The following is a 21,841-nucleotide window of genomic DNA, read 5'->3' on the forward strand; positions in this document are numbered from 1 at the left end:
AACAGAAACAAGCAAATGTGATGGGTACCCAGCTTCCGTAAGGCGGTCAACCTGGCGATGAAAACAGGCCTCCATGGTGTGAGTGCATGACTTCTTGAGAGCATTTGACAAACAAAGGTTTGCAACTGCTCTGTGAAAAGAGCAGTTGCAAACCTTTGTTTGCAACTGCTTTGTTTGCAAACCTTTGTTTGCAACTGTTTGCAAACCCTCATCTTTGGCGTTTCTCGCGTTCGTGACTGTTTTCTGGGCTGGCAGTTTACCCTGGGGACCGACCATTAACCACTGCTGGGATTGCTCAGGCCGGACCGTCAGACGCCGTCGATGGCTGCCGCGCGAATTCACCGGTGGGCACTATCCTTGGGTGACTACCAGCACAGCTTACAGTACGTGAGAGGGAAAGAGCTGCTGACAACAGATGCCCTTAGCAGGCTACCAGCGCCGACTACGGAACCGCGGACCGAGGGTGAACCGCCGAAATATGTCCTTTCATTGGAATCCCTGCAACAAGGTATAGTGAGGACGCACGAATTGCAGGAGCTGATGGCAAAGACCCGAGGTTAGCCAGTGTCATGCACTTAATTTTGCATGGATGGCCTAAAACCCCTAAAGGAATGGCGAAAGACGGGCTCCGTTTTTTGATCGTAAGCTGGAGCTATCGTTGGCGCACCGCAGGCACGCGGCTGCATTAGGCACAAACGAACGACCACACCAATATGACTACATACTTTATAAGAGCTTTAAAAGTACTTCGTGGAGTGCTGAAAATCATATTGGTAATTTGGCAGAACTTGCAAAAAACATCCATATTCCACAAACGAGAAATAAACAATTGCGGTTAGTTCCGGCACTTGGAGCATACTACTCCGAACGATCTATTTTCTATACTCTGCCAGTGCTATTAAAGAAGCTAAGCCAAGAAATGTTTGGCCCTTTTGAGCATTCAAATATTATAAAGAATTGTTCATAAACACATTCATCTGATGACACTGCGTAAATGTTTGTATTAGCAATTTTTTATCTTTTTCTACCATTTGTTGTTTTCTTCTTTTGTGTCAGAATGAATAACACATTATTTAGGGCCTGAAATGTTTTTAAAAAAGATGCCGCTAGTCTGATTCACTGCCAAGTTCAAAAAGAGGGAAAGACTCTGTCAATCTTGAAAGTCCTGTCTCCTTCTTTAGTATGCAGAAAAAAAAAAAGGCTGATTGATTGATCGAAAGAAAAGACATCGAATAAATAATTAAGTATAGAAAGAAAGAAAAAGAAAACCAAGAAGCAGACAAAACTATACTCGGTATAGTTTGGCTCATGTATCATCCAGCATACTATAGATAATGCCGTGTTTCAGGGACGCGAAATGCAGTCAATAAATGTCCTCATTTAAAAGCATTTACTTTCCCCAACCGTTTTTTGAAGCCTTGCTTAAAACTACTTGCTTACTCTGGGTGCATGCGAAGGCCTGATCCCAGCAGAAACCGTGGCCTTGCCAGAGCTCGCTGGGGGTCCAGACCGAGTTCCACCATGTTGAGCAGGATCTACGACAAAACACAGTCTCACGTGGTTTACGAGATGAAAGAAAGCTACTATACTGATAGGGGCTGCCTGTCTGTGAAACGGAAAATATAACTTCTAGCTGGTCTCTTGTTTTTTTTTAAGAGCCCCAGTCGAACCCTTTTAACTGATTTGGAGGACTGAAGTGTGCGAAAACAAGCAATGCCAGTCAGTCCAGTCCCGGTTTGAACCTGAACCTGGCATATACAACAAGAGAAGCATAATTTTAGCCAGTAAATGTAAATATAACTGCGCGTTTTTTTATTTTGGTTAAATTGTTTTTGCGGGATCAGCCTCTACTCTTTTTCCGTGCCGCATGAAGAGTAATAATTTGCAAAAAAACAATTAGTAATGAACAAATTATGATAACTTTGGAGTGATCGTCTGGGAGATCTTTAAGCTCGGATGGTTGTTATTTGGGCGTAGTCGTGAAATTGATTAAAGCACAAGAGTCCAGTATAGAGCTACACATAGGCTACTTAGGACCAATATTTGAAGCTTCCTTCCCTTGTAATCCGAACTGTTATATTAGCGACCATCGTTTTCATTTATTCGCAATACTCTTCTCACCTTATGGTGTACAGACTTTAGAATAACTCCCGTGCTTCTGTTGGAATAAAGCTAGATATAAATATACAGTGCCAGAGGTGTGAGCAGTGGCTGAGTATTTCCAAACACAGAATTCATTTCGTCTAGATACCAAAGACTGAATTACAAAGTTGATAATTTCATTGGGAACATAATTCATCGCTTATCGGATATCGGCATGCAGAAGTCTTTTCTACATAAAAACTAGATTTTCAATCATATATTTGCATGTTTCTGGCCAGTATTGCAACACAATAGGTTTATTGCCCTGCTACAGGCGAATATTTTCGCTTCTAGCGGAAGCCTAATGAATATACTTTGTGCTATGCGCCGGTGTATATTCATAACAGTAATTGAGAAAACCTTCATAGCTTGATGGTCTATTGTTTGCTAGAAAACGAGGCAATCTAACTAGTAAGTCTAATTACTATAATGACTAGTTATATGCGCATGCATACACTCCTAACATATTGCCTATGCACTTATAGATAAACAGATAAACAGAAATCGTTGTGATTCAGTATGTGTTAGAGGCATATGAAGCAGTGGCGTTTCTAAACGGGAGAAAATGGATAAGATTTCACATAGAGATATATTTCGAGTTCATTGGCGGAACATGCCTGGCGGACTGTCCTTCTCTAGAGACTACCATGACTAGCGATTACTCAGCCCTTGTCACAAGAGCGACTGCTTCGGACGGCACAGGCTGGAATGCTGTAGAAGGCGCCTGTCTGTGAGGCTTGAAATATCTGCCGTACGGTCAGAGGTGAACCTCGAAGAGAAGAACATAGGCAGAGAATTCGATGTATGTGATATACGAGGCCATCGCACTTGTCGTCGTTTTGTATGAATTTGTGTGGTACACCTTTTAATCTCGAATTTCACTTGCTAAAACGTAGCAAATGCAATGGCGCCGAAAACCTTATATCTGGCTATCATGCCGCTTCCTCCTACACCACGTGTAGAATTCTGATGTTGTTTCTCATAGCAAAATAAGTGGCCAAGTTTTTTATTGCTCTACGATATTATTCCAGTGACACTAATCCATTACCTGAGCCAGTATAGCGGGTTGCGGAAGCCCTCCCATGGTGCCCAGGGTGCAGAGGAAATCATTGGAGCGTGCGTCTGTCACCATGACGGGCATGAGCGAGTGGTAGGGTTTCTTGTGAGGGCCGAAGCAGTTCGGGTGGCCTGCCTCCAGGTTGAAGCCGGTTCCCCTCGCCTGTAGAGAGGAATTTTTCTTCTAATAAAAATGAGCAGAAACACCCACATTACGTACTTGGGTGGATGGATGGACGAACGGAGCCACGGTCGATAGATGAATGAATGGGCAGGCAGTGAAACGAACGGATATATTAGTAGACGGGTTAGAGGAATATGCTTTTTATAAAGCGATAGCTGCGAATATCACCAAGGTGAATATGTTTAGAGGGGAGCACGCCTTATATGTAAGATAAAGGCAGAAAGTGCCATAAAAGTCTTAGTTGCACATTTTGTGCAGTAGCTACCAGCCTCATCGTTCAACCTGAGATCCAGGCCCTCGTCACACCCTTTGGCGGGTTCTTACCATGTCTGATGTTTGGACGACTTACTTGCCTAGCATCCGCCTTGATTCAACTAGCCGTGAAATCCTCTATCAGACCGACAGCAGCATCATCGCTCTCAAGTATTCCTGAAGCCGACCCATTCAAGGCGAGAGCAACGCTGGACATGGAGAGTTTCTGGGTTAGGGACAGCAGAGCAGGGGCTATGCTAGGCCAATAAAAATTAAGAGGCCTAACTCATTCTGCAAGGAACTGTTACATTTAGGAGCACGAATGCGTCGCATCAGTTTGGAAGCTTACAAAATTTCAACCTTGCTTTTACAGAAGACTTTTCAAAGGGGTGAGCGACCACTGTTACCTTTCTTTTTTTGGTTTGGAAGCCCTTCTAGACAGATTATACACTGGTGGATTAGAATTCCAGAATTCATCTTTATTATTGTCATCTGCATGTCTGGCCGAAAATATAGGGAACACTTAAGCTCTTCCTTGAGAGGTGAACGCCATAAAGATTTTGGATTGTTTGTCTGACCAATATCCCATCAGTTATTGCCTGGTCATCTCACATTGTGTATGCAAGCTCGTGGTTTCTCGCTCACAGTGCCGAAGTGGAAGGTTTGCACAATAAGATCTTTAACGTTGTCGGATTAATGTAGAGCCCTTCCTAAGCAAGCCACATGACCATGCCTGCATGGCCTTGAGGATGCATATACAGTTCAGAATGCAATGCTACTGGAAGGTTCGATTTCCCTCCGCCACCTATCTGGTATGAGAACCTCGAGACGAAAAGTGTTCACATTACACAAGCTTCAGACAATCTGATCCCAGCTTTGTCAAGTGCCAGCTACTAAGTGCAGTTACCATGGCCGAGATATTTCCCTCACATCGCTGACGGCTATGACGGATTTTACGAGGAAGCGGGAATTCATTGCTGTTGCATTAGGACGTATAGACACCGGTTATTTCTAGCATGCTCTAGTACCATCTTGCCTTGTTGATGCTAAACTGGCTGATTACGTATTCTTTGGAACTTTAACAACGTAACCCCATGTCCAACTGCTGCTACACAACGTACAGCTTTCCCGCTCATAGACTACCTTGAAGGCCGCGCATCATGCCCGCCCCGTTCCTTGCGTGCTCTCGCCTCATTGTTTACGCAACGGTCGCTTGTGCAAACAAATCATCGAAGCCTATACGTCCATGAACCTATTTGATGCACCATTGCTGCTGGGCGCTTGGAAGGATAAGGGGAAGTGTGTCCAGGCAGTAAGGGATCTTTGCCGTTTTTGTGCGCCACTGGATCTGACTCGCGCTTGTAAAGGAAGTTGCCGTGCCTGTATATATTTTTATATGCCTTCTCCCACATCTTCGCCTACCATGATCCTCTTTCTTCTATCCTTCTCTTTCCCCAGTGAAGATCAACAGCTAGATTTTTATAATTCCGGCCAACTTCTCTATATTTCCTTTCAAATAACCCATCTATTTGATGTATAACTGTCGCTTTTCGCACTGAATTGTCATTCTCTGGTTGGGGCATTTGCCCCATGGTTTTTTGTCAGTCATTGGGTAGGCTCACTGGGCACGCGGAGCAGGCAGATGTGTTGGCCAGTACTTCAGCGGGGAACAGATAAGGGTTTCCTTCGTTGGAGTTGATTGGACTTGACCGCTGCCGATGTGCTTGAGACCCTGGCCTCCGTTCCTGACTTAGCTAATGCTGTCGAGTCTTGTGACTACTGGGGAATCTAACTGCTGAATGTGAGATTTATTGTACAAAATCTGGTGTTAGTACATTTTTTCGACAAAGCTTTACTGACGAAGAAAGAGAGAATTTTCGGCTGCTAGCAAGAACAAGCGTCGCTAACTCCTCCGCTGCATTTTTAAATTACCTGCACAGTAAATCCATGCTCCTCTACTACGGCACACCCAATTGAAAGACTTCCAATCAGGGCGCACACGTTTCCGGCGTCGTCAGCTGCAGCCATGAATGTGGTTCCTGAGAGTCCTGGAGGTGGAACCCCTTCTGGGTAGACATTTTCTATCCTCCTGTGGTAAAGAGAACAGTCATCATCGTCACTACGGTCATCGCTGTCTTGATTGGGATAGACCTGTTAGTCATAACACTTATTGAGCTTGGCTTCAAAACCTGCTCACACGTGCAGATCAGCAGTAGGAGCTGCCGTAATATCTCTCATCGTCTTTCAAAAAGTTCAGAAAGCCAAAATGTACTCCACATTTCACTCCTTAACATATCTCTGCTAGTGCTATGTCTAGCCATTCTTTTGGCATATCTATTACTCTGATTTCGGTTCGAGACACACCAGTCGTCTATATCATTGGACGGTTTCCAACGGAATATGCGGGTCCAACGAGTCAGCAAATTCAAGCTTGCTTTTTGTAGATGCTCACGAGCGAGACACGCATGAATGCAAGATAACGGCACGCGCTCATACCTGACGCACAACCATTGAACGATATCGCCACTAAACTGCGTTTATCAACTATTTATGATTCACAACCTTGAGACTATTTATTTTACCGCGCATATGTTTGTTTACCGGAGGGTTTCGCGCCAGTCAGGAAAACCATTTTAAGGCTTTGTTGCGCAAAGTCTATAGGTTCGTTTGTGTTGGTTTATGGGTTTTACGGTCCCAAAATGACTACGTGTATAAGGGTCGTCATAGTGGAATTTTGTACTGACTGCCCTCTTGTAACGTGTCCTGATATCACAGCAATCAGCCGAGAGCCTTGCTTTTCGCCTATGTCGAAAACTGGCATCAGCGGCTGAATCTTTGGGTGCAGAAGTCGAGGGCCTTAACCATTCTTACCCCCGTAACGGTAATGGGTGTCGGAATTTGTGTTTTCACAGAAACAACTTGCTCCATGCATGTGAAGCTTCGGCGCTAATTCTATACCTGACATGTAATGTATGCACCAAATACTGTAATACGAGTGGGCCTCCTAGAACCTTGACTGTTCAGCTCAGAGAGTAAATCGAAAGAGCTCAGAAATCAACAAAGGGCATTCTGACTCTATGTGAAAAGAAGCTCTTTAAATTTCGAGCTAAAATTGCGGGAACTAAAAATGGAAATGAAAAAAAAAAAAATGAACACAGGAAGCATACTACTATATTAGCATCCAAACCAAAAGACGAGCTTGAACTGCATTGCCGCAACGAAGCTATCTCAGGAAGCGTATACATTGTTTTGAATTCTCGTTCCAATCGGCCAGTATAATTATGTGGAACGGTCTTCCTGAAAGCTAATTAGCAGCGCGCTCTGTAAGTTTATTGTTTTGGAATCGGGATTCAGGTAAATAACTGGTAAGGAATAAAGTATGAGTTTTGTTATTCCCGCTTCTCTAATACGACTTTTGGGCATGCTTTCTGCCATGCTTTGCTGACCTATTTTATTACTCTAGTTATTGCTTTTTAATTAATCACTAATTCGTGCCAGCTTTGTTTCAGTTTGATAATTCTACTTCCGTATAAGCGCTCGAGTGAGGACTGCAGCAAATTTAAAACTAAAAAAGTATTCAAAATAAATAATTGGAGGAAGTTCCGCCCACATAGATTGGGCTACCCGTTCACTGATTGTGGCTGACCTGTGCTGAACACTGAACAACCGATCACTGCGCTTTCATGCCGCCACTTCCTTCTAGTATGGCGGCATTAGCTAGACAACCTGTTTCAGCGACTCGTGAGCGTTTGGTTTTGGGCGTATTGTTTTGTTCAAGGATTTGTTCTCGGACACAGTTTCAGCATTGAGCCCCACCCACCGGTAAAATCGGTACAAGCGTCCCCCTGCCCGGCGCCCGGCTCTCTCAGGGGTGTGCGTTTGGAAGAGGCTCTGCTAACCCTGCTCTGCTCCTTCGAGGGCTTAAAGTTTCGAAGAACTAATGGCCTACAAAGGCCGGGCTGACAGAAAAAAAGGGCCCCATAATGGGCTTTTGCCGCACAAGGCGGACTTATTGTTGTCCGATGGCGGAACGGATCCCTGCCACATCGGAGAAACTATTTGAGACCTATGACCCCTTTCCCAAACATTTCACCCCAAAATTTTCACCGAAGCGTGGCATTGTGGTAGAGCCTCCGCCTCGTGTTCGGAAAGTACTAGGTTCGATCCCTGGTGCCACCGGGTACCCGCCGGCTTTTCAATGGGTACAAGCTTTCTCCCGGCCTGGTGCTCGGCTCTTTGGGGTGAAATGTTTGGAAAAGGGGTCGTAGGTCTCAAGTAGGTGCTCCGATGTGGCAGTGATCGGGATTTTCGTTCGATCGGGTTTCGCTGAATCGAGTTTTACTGTACTTAGTTTACTTGGCAGTGCTTTAACTTGTCCATCATTATTACAGCTCGGGGTTTCAAGTCGGCTTCCTGACATATAGTCGTGACGCCAACTTTCCCCGTTGCTAGCTCTGTATGCAATTTCATTTGATGATATTCGCTGCCGGCATTCTTAAATAGGTATGATACTCCTACCTGTCAAGTATAACGTGCTCCCTGATCTCGGTCGCCCGCTCTTCGGACAGCATTTCCTGCACCGAGCCACCGGAGGCAACGTCGGCTACGTGTCGCAGGCCGTCTGCGGCGGAGTGGCGGAGAGCCTCGATAAGGAGATGATCGAAGTTGTCAGCATCTTGAAGGAGGCCTGCGCAGTAGTCATACAAGGTTGGATGGAGGGATGGATGTTGTGGCCTTCCCCTTTGTAACGGGTGGATATTACATTAAAACAGTATCCTGGCCTGGCTCACCTTCACCTAATGCAAACGAACAATTAGAAGTACATATATACACGTTAACATTTTCAGCTGCAGTGACATGCGTTGCAGTGACACCTGGCGTTGTGGTTCAGCACTTTGCGTGTTCGGCACGACGGCTGGAGATATAATCCCAGCATCGCGGGCGGCCTTCATTGATTGTCTTTCAGTATTTCAGGTCAGGGCAAGTCAGATGTTTTGCTTAAAATTTATCCGGGGTTATCAAATACGGAAATCCTTTCTCATATCTTCATTCTCTCCGTCTTGATTTCTCGCATGGCACGATTCAGGGGAAAAATTGCCGTGGGGAAAACAATAGATGCGTATAGATGCAGTGCATGCAAACATAAAAAAAAAGAAAGAGCACAATGGGGATGAGAATGTAACGCAAGAAGGGAAGCAATCAAAAAAAATTCAAAACTAATACTCCAGCTTCGGGCACATGATATTAATAAATCGCTCAAGAGGAAAGTATACAACAGTTGCATCTTACCTGTACTCACCTATGGGGCTGAAACGTGGAGGCTAACCAAGAGAGTTCTACTTAAGTTGAGGACAACCCAGAGGGCTATGGAACGAAAAATGGTAGGGGTAACATTAAGAGATAGGAAGCGTGCAGAGTGGGTCAGAGAAATAACTCAAGTTACCGACATTCTAGTGAAAATTAGGAAGAAGAAATGGGCATGGGCAGGACATGTGCGAAGAGAGGATAACCGATGGTCGCTGAGGGTAACAAACTGGATTCCAAGGGAAGGAAAGCATAGCAGGGGGCGGTAGAAAGTTAGGTGGGCGGATGAGGTTAAGAAGTTTGCAGGGGTCAAGTGTATGCAGCTAGCACAGAACCGGATTAATTGGAGAAATATGGGAGAGGCCTTCGCCCTGCAGTGGGTATAATCAGGCTGCTGCTGCTGCTGCTGCTGATGATGATGATGGTCAAGAAAACTAACGTGCACGCGCATGCTGAGATACGAGGCAGAAATTTTGAACATCAGCAGTCAGCAGAAGTTTTTAACATCTGGTCGGTAATGTCTTTACAGAAACGGAACAACGTAACGGCGACGTACCTCGCAGGCTGAACTGTTCGAGTATGTTGAGTGCTTCGAGGAGCACAACGCCTTGTGTAGGCAGCGAGGTTGTGTGCACGGCGACGTCACCGCGATACATCGTGGACAAGGGCTCCACCTCCATGGGCTCTGCTGACGCTAGGTGTTCGGCAAGGTCATCGACGGAGAGAACGCCACCAGCTTTATGCACAGCGTTCACTATGGCTCGAGCCACGGTGCCCTCGTACACCAACCGTGGTCCCTCTCGGGCTAGGCTCTGCGCATACGTCACATGTCGAATACAGAACTGCATTTTGAGCTCTTTGCGACTACAAAGGTTAAAGCCTTGGAAGAGACGCTCACTTGGCTACACGAGAAAATATTGACATAACAAGCGCTGGGGAAAATCACACAGGCCCGTGATAAGTTTATAGTTTCGATCAAGGTCTTAATGTGCAAGAAATCGGCTAGCATGTTTAGCATGGTTACCTTGTGTGAGTCGTTATGCCTGTCGCAATCCACTGATTATCTCCATTGCATCTCGAATCGAGGTTGTGTACTATTGAATGTGGTTATCAACCTGTAGTACCCTTGTAAAGCGGAATAAGCTTTCGAACATGCCAGTTTAGTTAAGTATCATGCCATTAATGTAGCATGGCTGCAATTGTTATGTGCTCTGAGCTGGCGCACTTTAAAGCTCACGTAAGCGTCAATCTGAGTACATATATCGTGAACATTTAGAGTTGTTCCTGATACAGCATATGCAACGCTAGAAATTAAATCATATCTCCGCCATAGCAATCACTATAGCGGCCAGCGAACTGCATAGAGATACGCTAACAGCAGGAACACGGTCGTTCACCTTGACAGCTATGTACTTCGCAATGGTAATTTACATTTTTCGCCTGTTAGGTGACAAGATTGGAATGTAGGTACATTTCAGTTAAAAATGCTTTATGCTTATGGATCTCAGTGTAGTCAGTTGTTTTTTTGTTTGAACATGAAATACTTTTGGCACCAATTCTTAGCGCTGCGGAGGAAGGACACAATAGCAAATTAGGAAAACGAAAAGAACACGCGGGTTAACTTGCTGTGCGCTGCCTCAATCAAGATTATAAGGGCGATATCAATCATTTGAAGTTCATCACGCATATCTTGATTCCTAGTTGATAGGTGGTGCCACACACAGCGGTATGTCTTAAATTGGGCGCGAATATGAGCCGAGTTTTACAGCGACCTTAATTAGATAAAATGATCAAAGAGCTTTGATATCTTCAATGACAAGGAGAGAATGAACTGTTTCAAGCCAGTGAAGCAGAATAGAAGCTGTAAAATATTTTTAATGCTAACACATTGATGTTATGTATCACTTGCCTTAAACAAGGCAGCCAGTGGACGATTGATGATGATCTGTCCCAGCTTTGGAATCTGGCAGTCCTTATCCAGAAAGAAGTGGCCGCCGGGAATTCGCTGAAGCATTTCAAGCCGGATGCGCCAAATACGCTGCTTGATGTGGTCCATGGCAAAACCTCGTTCGGCGTACTGGACAGCCGGCTCGAACAACTCACTTAGACTAAGCTGCGTGGTGAGGACGAAAACAAATCGCGGATCGATCGTCATAGACCAAGGCTTCAAGGGCCACTGCTCGGCTACCGGGGTCAACCCGCTCTTCGGTAAGCCCACTGATCTGCGAGGGAGTGGCGCTCGTCTACAGGACAGAGAAATCGTAATTCTCAAGACGTCGGTCTGCGACAGTGCCCAGTGAACAATTTGTTGTTTATTTGTTGTGACTCCCTCGTTCATTGTTCATTGATTTGAAGCCTCTGTGTTATCGAAAACTTCTTTCGTTGCATACTTTGCATTGCTGTTGTGTTAACCTCTTGCCCGTGTTAACGGTTAGTGTATATTTCTCTGTATCGTCGTATATTGCTGTGTATAAATTTTGTTTTGTTCGTTAATTCTGACACCAACCCTTACTCTGGCTTGAACCGGCTCAAGCTGGATACCAAATGGCCACCCCCGTTTGTCACTACAGACTGCTGGCTTAGCTTGCTACTGAAGTCGAGATCATATTATTTGAGACAGACAGAGACCCCACACACTCTTAAGTGTATTTGGGAGTGTGCGCATCGATAGTGGCGCATCTTTAATAAATTACAATTAATAACGGATGACAGCATGGCGACTAGAAGATATTAAAGGCACAGCGAACACAAAAGCAAAGGCCTTTTGTGCGTCTTTGCTTTGTCCTGTCTAAAGTCTAAATAAGGGTTTCCGTTAGGCAGAATACGTAAAGAAGATTTGTAGCTCGGTTTTTATTGGTTTTTTGACTTAGCCATCACGAAGTACATACTTAAGGGAAGCACTGCACGTTCGTTATTCAGGTGTGACGGGTGCACCTGAACCTTAAGACACCAGAAAATGGGGCGGTGCTAGTCATTTGTAAACGCATCACTCCTGCAAATGAATGCTTTCAGATATACATGAACGGTAGAATAGAACTATTTCGGGCACTCTTTCACACATGAGGAGGACGAGTTAACGATGAGTAAAAAGCAATTACCGCCAGTGCATTTCAATACAGTCCAGTGACATTGTGAGGCTTTCCTAATGGTGTTTATTTGTAATAATCCTAATGTTGGGGCTTATACTAAAATGGTCGTTGTCGTTGACCTCTGACCCCCTCTAGTTTTCATTTGCCGGGTCCGCTTTCTTATATGTGATAGGGTATAACTCCATTCCTGCCTTGTTTTCGGTGTGATGATTGTTTTTCTTGCCTGTATTATTGCCTCTCGCTCTCTCGTACCTAGAAGAAGAAAATATCGGCAAGTCCACTTGTTAAATGTTGAGCTGTTCATGAAGGAATGTTCATTAATAATATGACATTTTATCAAACCAGTCAAATATTCGGAGACAGTTCCGCGCTAAAGGTATGGCGAGTTAGACGCCAATGGTCTTCTGGCGTGCACCCATACATTGAGTTTAATGAGAAACAAGCTTTTATAATGTTTTTAAACAATAAAGAAGCGCTGCACAAGTATACAGGTACTGAACTGAGTAATGAAACGAGTACAACGAAGTTATGCTGTTTTTGTGTCATCGGTTGTTGCAGTGGCGTGCTTCAGATCTCGGGGCTCCGATGGCTGCCGCTTGCCGGCGCCAGTGTGCCACGTCAGAAAAGGAAGGTAGGAAACGTCAACTTGCACTCCGCTACGTGTTTATCAGTACACCCCGATTCTTAACAGCTGCCTCCAAAATTACACACATACTGATTGCCTCGTTACTGCTTCATCGGTACCATTACTAATTCCTGACATCTCTATGCACTGATAACCACACAACCTACACATAACCCTTGCTTGCCGTCAACCCGTAAAAGTGTGGTTGGGGTACCCTTGTTGGTAGATTGTCTGGCCTCCAACAAAACGGCCACGCGTTCAAAGCCTGCTTAAAATGGTGAAAGTTTTTTTTTGGCACCCACGAGAAAAATGAAGTCGCGAAAACAGGACAAAGGGTGCAAAATGAAACAGTTATTGTACTTCGGGTGCCTTCCTGCTTATGTTCCCTTCCTCGAATGTTCTATCTTCTTGCAGCAGCACAATGTCGTTTCCCACGTTCGCGGCCCGCATTTTGTTCCATTGCATCAAACGTGGCAGTCCGCCTTTGGAAATCTACCACCTGTTGACCATTGAAATCTTTCCACAGGACACTGGAAACGCAACTGCAAGATATTGAAGTCGGAGCTGTATCGCCAAGTTAGACATCTGCGAGAACTAGCTATGCGAGGTTTTCCTCCAACTGGATCATCCCTGGGCGGTTTCAAGCAATCTATGAGGGAATTTTTCCCCTTGCTTATACTTTGACTGAGGTGTACTGAAAGCAGCGTCGACGCAGCCTACCCAAGAAAGCCAGGAAAGATGAAACAGAAAGTTCGGTTTCTTATTTGGACGAACCCACTGTTTCTACAGCCTTTCGCAATATTCTGAATAGTGGTTTAAAGTCCTGCCAAGAATCTTGGACGCAGCAACATGAGCTTTTGGTAGCCATAAGTCGAGTGACCTGAAGTGCGTCTTCAGGAGGGATGGCCCACTGCGTCTCGGGAGGTGTTGACTACTTAATGATGGCTTGGGGGAGAAAACAAATGGAGTATAGGGACCTGGGACCATTGGTAGCCCATTTTAAGCAGACTGACTTCAAGGTTTTTCAAACGGATACGCAATGTGTGTTCCTCATGCTTCCGTCTCCTATTCTCTGGACGAATTCGACCGGTACAATTAGGAATAACTCTAAGGCATTGGATTTCAAATATTGCAAAGCTAGGCAATGGCCCTACGTCCAATCAAACAGCTGAATGTGGATAGAAGGGGGGAGGAGATTCGCAAGTGCGAGCGAAATGTGTTGCGTGTCTTCTCTGTGAAGACGCACAAGCCCGGCAGCCGAACAAGGCCCATGGCCGAAAATGGTGCCGAGCTTGTCGCAACATTCGTTCAAGTGACTTGTGCTACCTTATACGTTCGCCTTACAGAGCTCGTTATCTCTAGTGGACGGCCTTAGCAGCGGCTTTCCAGCAGTTAACGCTGCGTATTCATTTTATATTTCGGACATATTTTAATCAATAACACAGGATGAGCTCTCAGGGGGTGATATAAGTGAAGATTACGGGATTATTGCCTTGTAGCAAAAATGCAAAGTTACACTTGTGTTCTTTCAAGAACTTCGAAGCGTGTATCTTAGGTCCACCATTGTACAGCACGGCGAAAACTATGTGTAACGTATTTAGCATGTATGCTTAACGTGTCTTTTTTAAGGTTGATTCAATGCTTTGTGGGCACTTATTTTAAGCGAATTACCCGACTTTTGTGATGGTAACAATTTTTTTATTATTTTATACTTATCATAAGCTATCCAGCCCACCCCTGTGACGAACCAGATGTTAAATGTCTTTAGCACAGATTTAAAAACACATTTGTCATCATGAATTTATAGGTTGACAATGCCTTCAGGTTTCTTGAATTAGAGCTTAAGTGTGTGATGAACACGAGTGTTGGAAGTATGCTCTGAGGTCTCAAAGGGCACCTTGACCACAGGAATCTGCCCAATCAAAAGTAGTAAAGCGCAGCATTGCGAGCATTCGTTTCACAAATGCACATAAAAGAGTTTTCCGCACGTTATGCACGAAAGCCTTTCCGAGCAGGCGAACTGACTAACAGCTTTTGGAGAAACGCCTTCACTTTTGGTAGCGGTTGGTGAAAGTCTGGCAAGAAGATTGATGAAGTTGACATCCAGAAGTCCTGTAGAAGCAAGTAACATTACGGTGAATCGTTGCCTTTACAATATTTATCACAGGTTGAACACTGTCGCAAGTATTTCGAGGGAATAGGGTGATTCAAGCCTCCCCACGAGATTTTTGGCTTTTGCACCCAATTTCTGGCTTTGAAAAATCAAAGGCCTGCCAGAGCAAGCACTAAAAGAGATCCACGAAGTGTGCTGTAAATTTTCTGTATTCTATCCCCTTGTCCCGGGGAAAATTTTACATTGAGCAAACTGATTGACGTCTTAACGAACGTCGCATGGAGCACGGCAACTCCTGTTGACCAAGTACAGGAAGCAACCTGGCCTTGCATTAGCAAAATGCAGAAGCTGTTCTCTCGGTCTCACCGCACCAGAATAGCGGAAAGATTTGACATGGAAGCGAGCTTCTCTAGGCATTTCTAATCAAAAATAATAAACTTTAGTGGCGTTTTTCCTCGAGTGGCGTTTTTCCTCGGGTGTTTGATTTACGACCTCTGTTTTTGTAAATGCAGTAAATCTGCTATAAGTCCGGTGAACCTTTGTATGTGTATGTGTTTCCTCTTGCACAGCGTCTTTTTTTATTGGTTCGTTTTCTTAGTAGACGTGAACCAACTGGATTAGCAATCCACTCCTATGTAATGCTTTTCTTAAGGCGAAACGTCTACTTTATAAAGGTCAATCATTTGAGATAAGCGGCAACCTTTAATTAGCAATAGATTTGATGTTTTAACTAGCGTGTGACGTTAACATTGATATGTTTGAAATCTTAGCGTGATGTCATGTGGCCGTGTGGTCATGAATGTATCTGCCGATCAAAATTTCTTCGTGCATTCTAATACGCCGATAATGCCTTTTCTGCCCCTGGTATCCTTAACTTCTGTTATCTTCCTTCTGGACAAGCTGAAGCCCGAGTGGGTATCATTAGCAACAGTTTGCGCATACAGACTAGCGAACACAGTAAAATGACGATGGATGACGCTATCGAATTTATATGTTGGCTGAAGCTTTGTGGAACGCATGCATTTTCTTATACACATTGTCGAAAACGACCAGTGCTGATTTTTCGCCGCAGAAATAGAAACTGGAAATGATTTAACAACTACATTTCAAAGCTTGATTGGACGAAGAAATTACTTGCTAAGTGGAGAACCGAAGCACGCTTTCTTTGCTTCGGTTAGCTTTGTTTTCTAACATATTGTCATGTTTAGTCATGTATGTAATGGGTTTTAATCTCTTGTAAGTATAAAGGAGGCCTTAAGAAGGTCTTTAATGCATATTCAATAGAAAATATGGAAGCGATCAAGACGGTGACATCCGAATCTCAGCTTGAAGGACTGGCAGCTACCTCAATTGCGGCGCCGCGGTACAGAGGGCCCAGAGGGTTTGAACAGCCCCGCACAGCTCGGCCATCTATTTGAACGAGTAGGGAGCAGCGGATGGTCGCAAATGCTGCTTTGAGGCCTGATTGTTCTGCAGAATTTGCAAACACGATCAAACGAATAAGTCGAATAGTGACGCCGTTTCACTTGTTGGTTTTAGCACACGAAGATGCCTGCGCCAGATGGACGCAAAAGGAGCTCAAAGTGTTACGCTTGTGCCCATGAGATCCGGAGGTGTATAAAGATGGAGTCTTCGATGGAGCGGCTTCGTTCGTTGGAGACCGACTTATAAAACTACGAAGGAGTGACAACTTTTTTTCATTTCGTCACTGCTCCTTGTCAGTGATGCTTTTTACGACTCCTGATGTTAATGCAAATGGACTTCCCTGCATGCGAATTGCTTAGTCTTTTGTTTCAGAACAGCCATTTGCTGTTTGACACACGTTTCGTCGTGTTTAATTCTTGATTGGTAATGTTTCATATTTAATGCAAATGGGATAATAATTAACTGAAGGATTCCGCTAGTATTGCTCGTAAAACCTACGATAACTATTTTCGCCACTATTATACAATAATCTTGTGGTAGCCGTTTGCTAGTTGTCACGTGTACATGTATTGCATCGCGACGTCTTTGTAAGAATTTATAAAAGCACAAAAGTGCAAAGTAAGAAAGGAAAAAGGCGATCTGCACAACCGCCCAGCTGAGTCGACGCAATGTTTACGAGAAAATGTCTCGTTGCCAGAAAAGGACAAGAAGCGTTTCTTTCAGTGTGTCATTAAAACGTCTCCTAAAACATCCGCTTGTATAGGGACAAATTGTACATTTGCCAGATGAGCGTCCTGTAAACGACCGACTCGGGGCGCATACAACCAGCTCTAACGAGTAATGAAAGCAGACATGTTCGGCAGCACTGCTTGATATGCATGGATGGCTAATAACGTTTCCAGGATGCGGGATTTCAAAGTAAATAAAACGGCTATTAAAACTTCAAAACCATTTTTGATCTGGAAAATGCCTCAGTAATATTTCACTAGACTTTATAAGGCTAAGATGAGGACTCTTTTATAAATGCGATGATACATCTCTGAGTGTGAAACATGGTTCTACCTGCTCAGGCCAGTGACCATGGGCTTCATTATATACTCACAGTAGCGCGCTTGTGCTCCCCATTGTCTCTTTCTCTAGCCCTGCCTCCTTTCACTCCTAATGAAATCGTTACAATAGCCGACAAGAAACTATCCCAACATGAGTCTATATTGAAATGCATTGGTATAGTCTCAGGTGTATATAATGCTTGTTTACAGCTTTATCCACATGAGCTTTGCATTCCCCTGCAGCCACACTGCCATGAAAATTTTGTATGTGTAATTACACGTATAAAAATGCACAATGCAGAATAAAGCACTGTGCATTTGTTGAACTTGAAAACAAATGACTATCAGAAAGAACCTTATACTAACAAAAAGAAAATGGTATTTTTAAATTCATCGGCTATTTTTGTTGTTGTGACAACGTTTACAGTGCAAGCTTATGTGAAACAGGAATCAAACAAAAGCATTTAGCACTGGGCTCATGCGCCTTAGGCTTGTAGTTCGCTACGAGGCTAACAGCATTTATTTTCTGGTTGGCATAGCCCAAATCCTGATATCTCAGGGTGCAGATAGTTACTGGGTGTGGGCTAAGAAGGCTAGAAGAAAAAGGTGGACGATAAAAAGGCCTTACTGCTCAATGTTAACGGATCACCTTTCCAGAGCCGAAGCGGCTGGCCATATGGAACCAGGCCTTAGTCGCACCTGGCACAGTAGCGTACAGGCCTGGTCTCTGCTTTGGAATGGAACCCTCGCCACTGCTTCGAGACTGCACCATTTCCAGAGTCAGGGCTGCAGGGCTCCGGCCGCTTGCGTGAAAAGATGAAGTAATTGCCATTATAGTTAGTTTAAAAGCGTCACCTAGACCACAAACGCCCCTCTCATCTCTCTTTAAATGTGTCCTGTGCCACCTGATACTCCTTTAATCACAGTTTCCCAGTCATATTCTCCTACCTGAGTTTAGACAGCTTTATGGTGCTACCAGCTCCGATGTGCTTTGCTATTCTTAGATTGCGTTCTGACAGCTTTCGGAAACACTGTTTATCGTGCATTCGTGCTAAGGGCTGGACACAAGAGGTTTTAAAAGTTCTTTCTCGAGGCACCCGAACAGCCATGAATATGTGGTACAAAACTCTCCTTCCCTCACCTTCTCTCCCCCCCCCCCCCCCCCCCCCACACACACACACACATACACACACCGTCACAACGAGGCGCGCGCAATGACGCGTCCTGGAGCAAGCTAGGATAAGAAAACAAATTCTGTATTATGGGCTTCAACGAACCGGGCAATATATCTGGCCCAGGGGCGTAACAAGAACGAATACAGGGTTGGAGGAGGGCACTCTCGTGGTATGTCGCAGACAGAGACTGAGAAAACTTGCTCTACACGATCCTTTCACCTTGAATCTCTAAGCATTACCTGAATCATGCCGGACGCGTTTACAGGTTAGGTGTACATAATGCTGTCCAGAGTGCTGCGTAGCTTATGTCGATTATAAAAGCCACAAGCGTAATAACGTTGCAGAGATTATGCCGAGTATAATTGCACTGGACCTATTGCACGTCTTAATGAACCTAGTAAAAATTTGAGCTTTAGTAGCAACATCATTAATTCATACGTAGTTGGATAGCTGATGTCGAAATAAATGCACTGATCTAATTGTAAGTCTTAAAATTCTTAATTAAATAATTCTGATCAAAACTCAAGTTAAGCTATAGCATTAGGCGTTATATCGTTGGATAGCTTATGCCGAGTATACTTGCAATTAACCAATTAGATAAGTATTAAAAATAAAGATACGCGGGATTAAAAATTGAACTTTATTGTGTATCATAAAATCATCGTCGTTGGTTGACTTAGATCGAGAATGCTTGCGCTACACCAGCTGAAAGTCGATGTTAATAACTGTTAATTGGTAAATTATGATAAATGAACTTTAAGCTAAAATATTTAATTGTATTTTGTTGAAATACCTTGTGGAGTAGAACGGAAAGTCAAACGCCAAACCACGCAAAAAATCATTTAGAACCGAGCTGCTGCTATTCCATAAAGACGTAACACAAGCGAAAGACTAGCACCTAATGCTTACGCAAGCACTTCAAGAAAGGGGACTCAAGTGCACATTGAAGACGTTTTCTATGTTAAGAAGCCGTCGTTTCACTTTTGTCCCTCGAACTGCTATCTTATTTTCCTTTCTTTTTAAGGTACACTCATTGTTTTTGTTTTCGCGGCTTTCCGCCTTAGGTTCACTTTCAATTCACCCCTTTTCGTTAGCATTCAAATTTGTCAGCGCAGACTTAAGGAATATATTCGCAAGGCGCTGCCGCATGTCTGACCCATATTACGCGAAAATGTGTTACAAAGATGGCCCAGTGGTGTTAACCGTGAGAAATGAAGCTACTGCTAGAGCTTTTGTTTCCGGTGCCTTCCCTCTATTGTGCGCTGGTTTTCCTGAATGAAATGCTGATAACACTCTGAAACGTGTTGTTTGGTTGGTTGGTTTGTGGGGTTTAACGTCACAAAGCGACTGAGGCTATGAGAGACGCCGTAGTGGAGGACTCCGGAAATGTCGACCACCTGGGGATCTTTAACGTGCGCTCACATCGCACAGCACACTAACGCCTCTACGTTTCGGCTCCATCGAAACGCAGCTGCCGAGGTCGGGTTCGAACCCGAGTATTCCGGACAGTATTCGGGCGTCTTACCACTGCACCACCCCGGCGTGTTATTCCATATTAAAAATTGGCAGGTGGGAATATAACCTAGTTTAGTAGTGCGTCGAAATATACGGAGAGGAACCGACTAGCAGAATGCCCCTCCCCTAAAACAAAACAAAAATAAGATACTATAATAAAGCATCAAAGTGAGCGCTATATTGGCATAACTTCGTTAAATTTTGTTGGCTGTATAGTTTTGTTCGACTTGCCACGTGGTACTCAGAGCTCACCTGCCGTCCACGCAGTGCACCTTCTTTTCCCGGGCGTCGTAGTACAGGGCGAAACAGTCACCTCCCACTCCGGTGGTGTAGGGTTGCAACACCTGCATACAGGCCGACATGGCCAGCACCGCGTCGGTCGCGTTTCCTCCCCGGCGCAGCACATCTGCGCGAAAAATGAAGAAACCGGAAGTCACAGGGCGGAAGTGGAACTGCTAAAGGGAGCTGCTTCGCGGTTTAACTGTGATGTCTTCTTCACCCAGACAACGCGGTTCTTCGTGAACTGTTCCGTTGTACACTGATGGAAAAGAAGGAATCGACGATCAAAAACAGATAATTTATTTAAAATCAATAGTGGGGGTCTATAGCTCAGGCTTCATGCACTAAATATATATGTAATAGTGTCGCGAAGACATCTAAGACATACTGTCTCGTCTGGCATCGCATTATGATCTATATCTCTGCTAGAGAGCGGAAATAAAGGCGGTACATGGGAAAAGAGAGTGACTGGCTTTTAGCATAATATACCATGTATGCATTTACCGCCTAAAAATATTACAACCCAGAGAAGTTTAGTCGGTAATGCGAAATATGATTGAAGGTAATTGCTTCGCAAAACGTTTGGAGTCTTTGTAGTCATTGGCATGAGCGAAAAGCATGCATCCATTCTGTGAACGGTTGTAATCGCCACCAGGCTATTACCTTATTCTTATTTAACCTAGGATCCGGTTGTGAAATCGAATGACCTTTATTCTATAATTTTCCAGAATTTCTGTATAGGTTTGCAAACGTTGGACAATCTCCTGGCTAAGCCACCATATCCTGGCACCCAGGTGGCTCCATCTTTGTCCGGTTGTAGACTTCGGGCCAGCGCGTGGGCCGCCTCGTTGCCGGGGGCGGACGTGTGTGCTGCCCTTCAAATTAGAGGGATGCTGCGATCGATTTTAACCGTCGACAGAATGCGTTTCGGTTTCTTGCGAGACCTTGCCTTTTCTAATTTTCTGACATTTTTGTTAATGAAGCAATGAAATCACATGCATTGTTGGAGAACTTACGAAAAAGGGCGGGGATGGCGGAAATAGAAAGCAAGAATTACGACTCAGTTCATAAAATGACTCAAAATGGTACAATGCCTGATAAAATACAGGCCTCGAAACGGGCTTAGGCAGGGACCTGACTGTAAATTTTGAAATAATGTACACGTGACATCGTGAACTCAGCGGTATCTAAAAAAAGTCGCATGAACGAAATTAACGAAAACGGTGCATTTTCAAACCGGGTAGTGCACGAATAAATTGTAATACGTCTTTCGAATTTGGCAAAAAAAAAAAAAAAAGGCACGCACTCGTAACACTACCCGCCCTTTTCCCAACAACAAGCGCGTGCCAGCGAACAATACCGTCTTTTCATTCCAAGCAGCTTTCGAGAGGTGGCGTGCGCGGAGAGTTTGGAGTTTGAAGAAATCTAACAGCAGCGAAGAGAGGACGTAGCCTTTCGGGAGTGGTGGTAGCGGAATTCTCACTGAGGTGCCCCGCGTAACATTACAATTTTTCTATGAAGGAGCGCATAGGTTGGTAGCATGGCTTTTTTGGTAACGCTTTACTGCGGAAATAAAGCAGGCTCTGGCTTCTGGAAAGTAGTTATAGGCGAACTCCAGAGTTAGTGGGCAAGA

At 44.4% G+C, this 21,841-nt stretch overlaps 1 protein-coding gene across 1 annotated transcript; it reads right to left on the reverse strand.

The window, feature by feature from the left end:
- Positions 1-1,436: 1,436 nt before the first annotated feature.
- Positions 1,437-20,330, reverse strand: LOC146189440 (uncharacterized). Its single transcript, XM_084603263.1, has 8 exons — positions 20,182-20,330; positions 17,889-18,042; positions 10,848-11,051; positions 9,495-9,750; positions 8,153-8,321; positions 5,567-5,723; positions 3,191-3,361; positions 1,437-1,535 (listed from the first exon to the last, which is right to left on the reverse strand). The coding sequence occupies exons 1-8, from the start codon at positions 20,289-20,291 to the stop codon at positions 1,437-1,439; spliced, it is 1,320 nt and encodes a 439-aa protein (XP_084459389.1). The 5' UTR covers positions 20,292-20,330.
- Between the last annotated feature and the right edge of the window lie 1,511 nt (positions 20,331-21,841).

The sequence above is a fragment of the Amblyomma maculatum genome, chromosome 5 (genome assembly GCF_055883805.1).
Source record: "Amblyomma maculatum isolate TAMU_Amacu chromosome 5, ASM5588380v1, whole genome shotgun sequence".
Classification (NCBI taxonomy): Eukaryota; Metazoa; Arthropoda; class Arachnida; order Ixodida; family Ixodidae; genus Amblyomma; species Amblyomma maculatum.

What these genes read in the sequence shown, in the direction of transcription:
- LOC146189440 (XM_084603263.1), bottom strand. Translation starts at nt 20,291, where the DNA reads ATGTCGGCCTGTATGCAGGTGTTGCAACCCTACACCACCGGAGTGGGA. An exon ending in CGAACAGTTCAGCCTGCGAG is followed by an intron (nt 8,322 to 9,494) that starts GTACGTCGCCGT and finishes ACTACTGCGCAG; the next exon opens with GCCTCCTTCAAGATGCTGAC. An exon ending in AACCCGCTATACTGGCTCAG is followed by an intron (nt 1,536 to 3,190) that starts GTAATGGATTAG and finishes GTTTTGTCGTAG; the next exon opens with ATCCTGCTCAACATGGTGGA.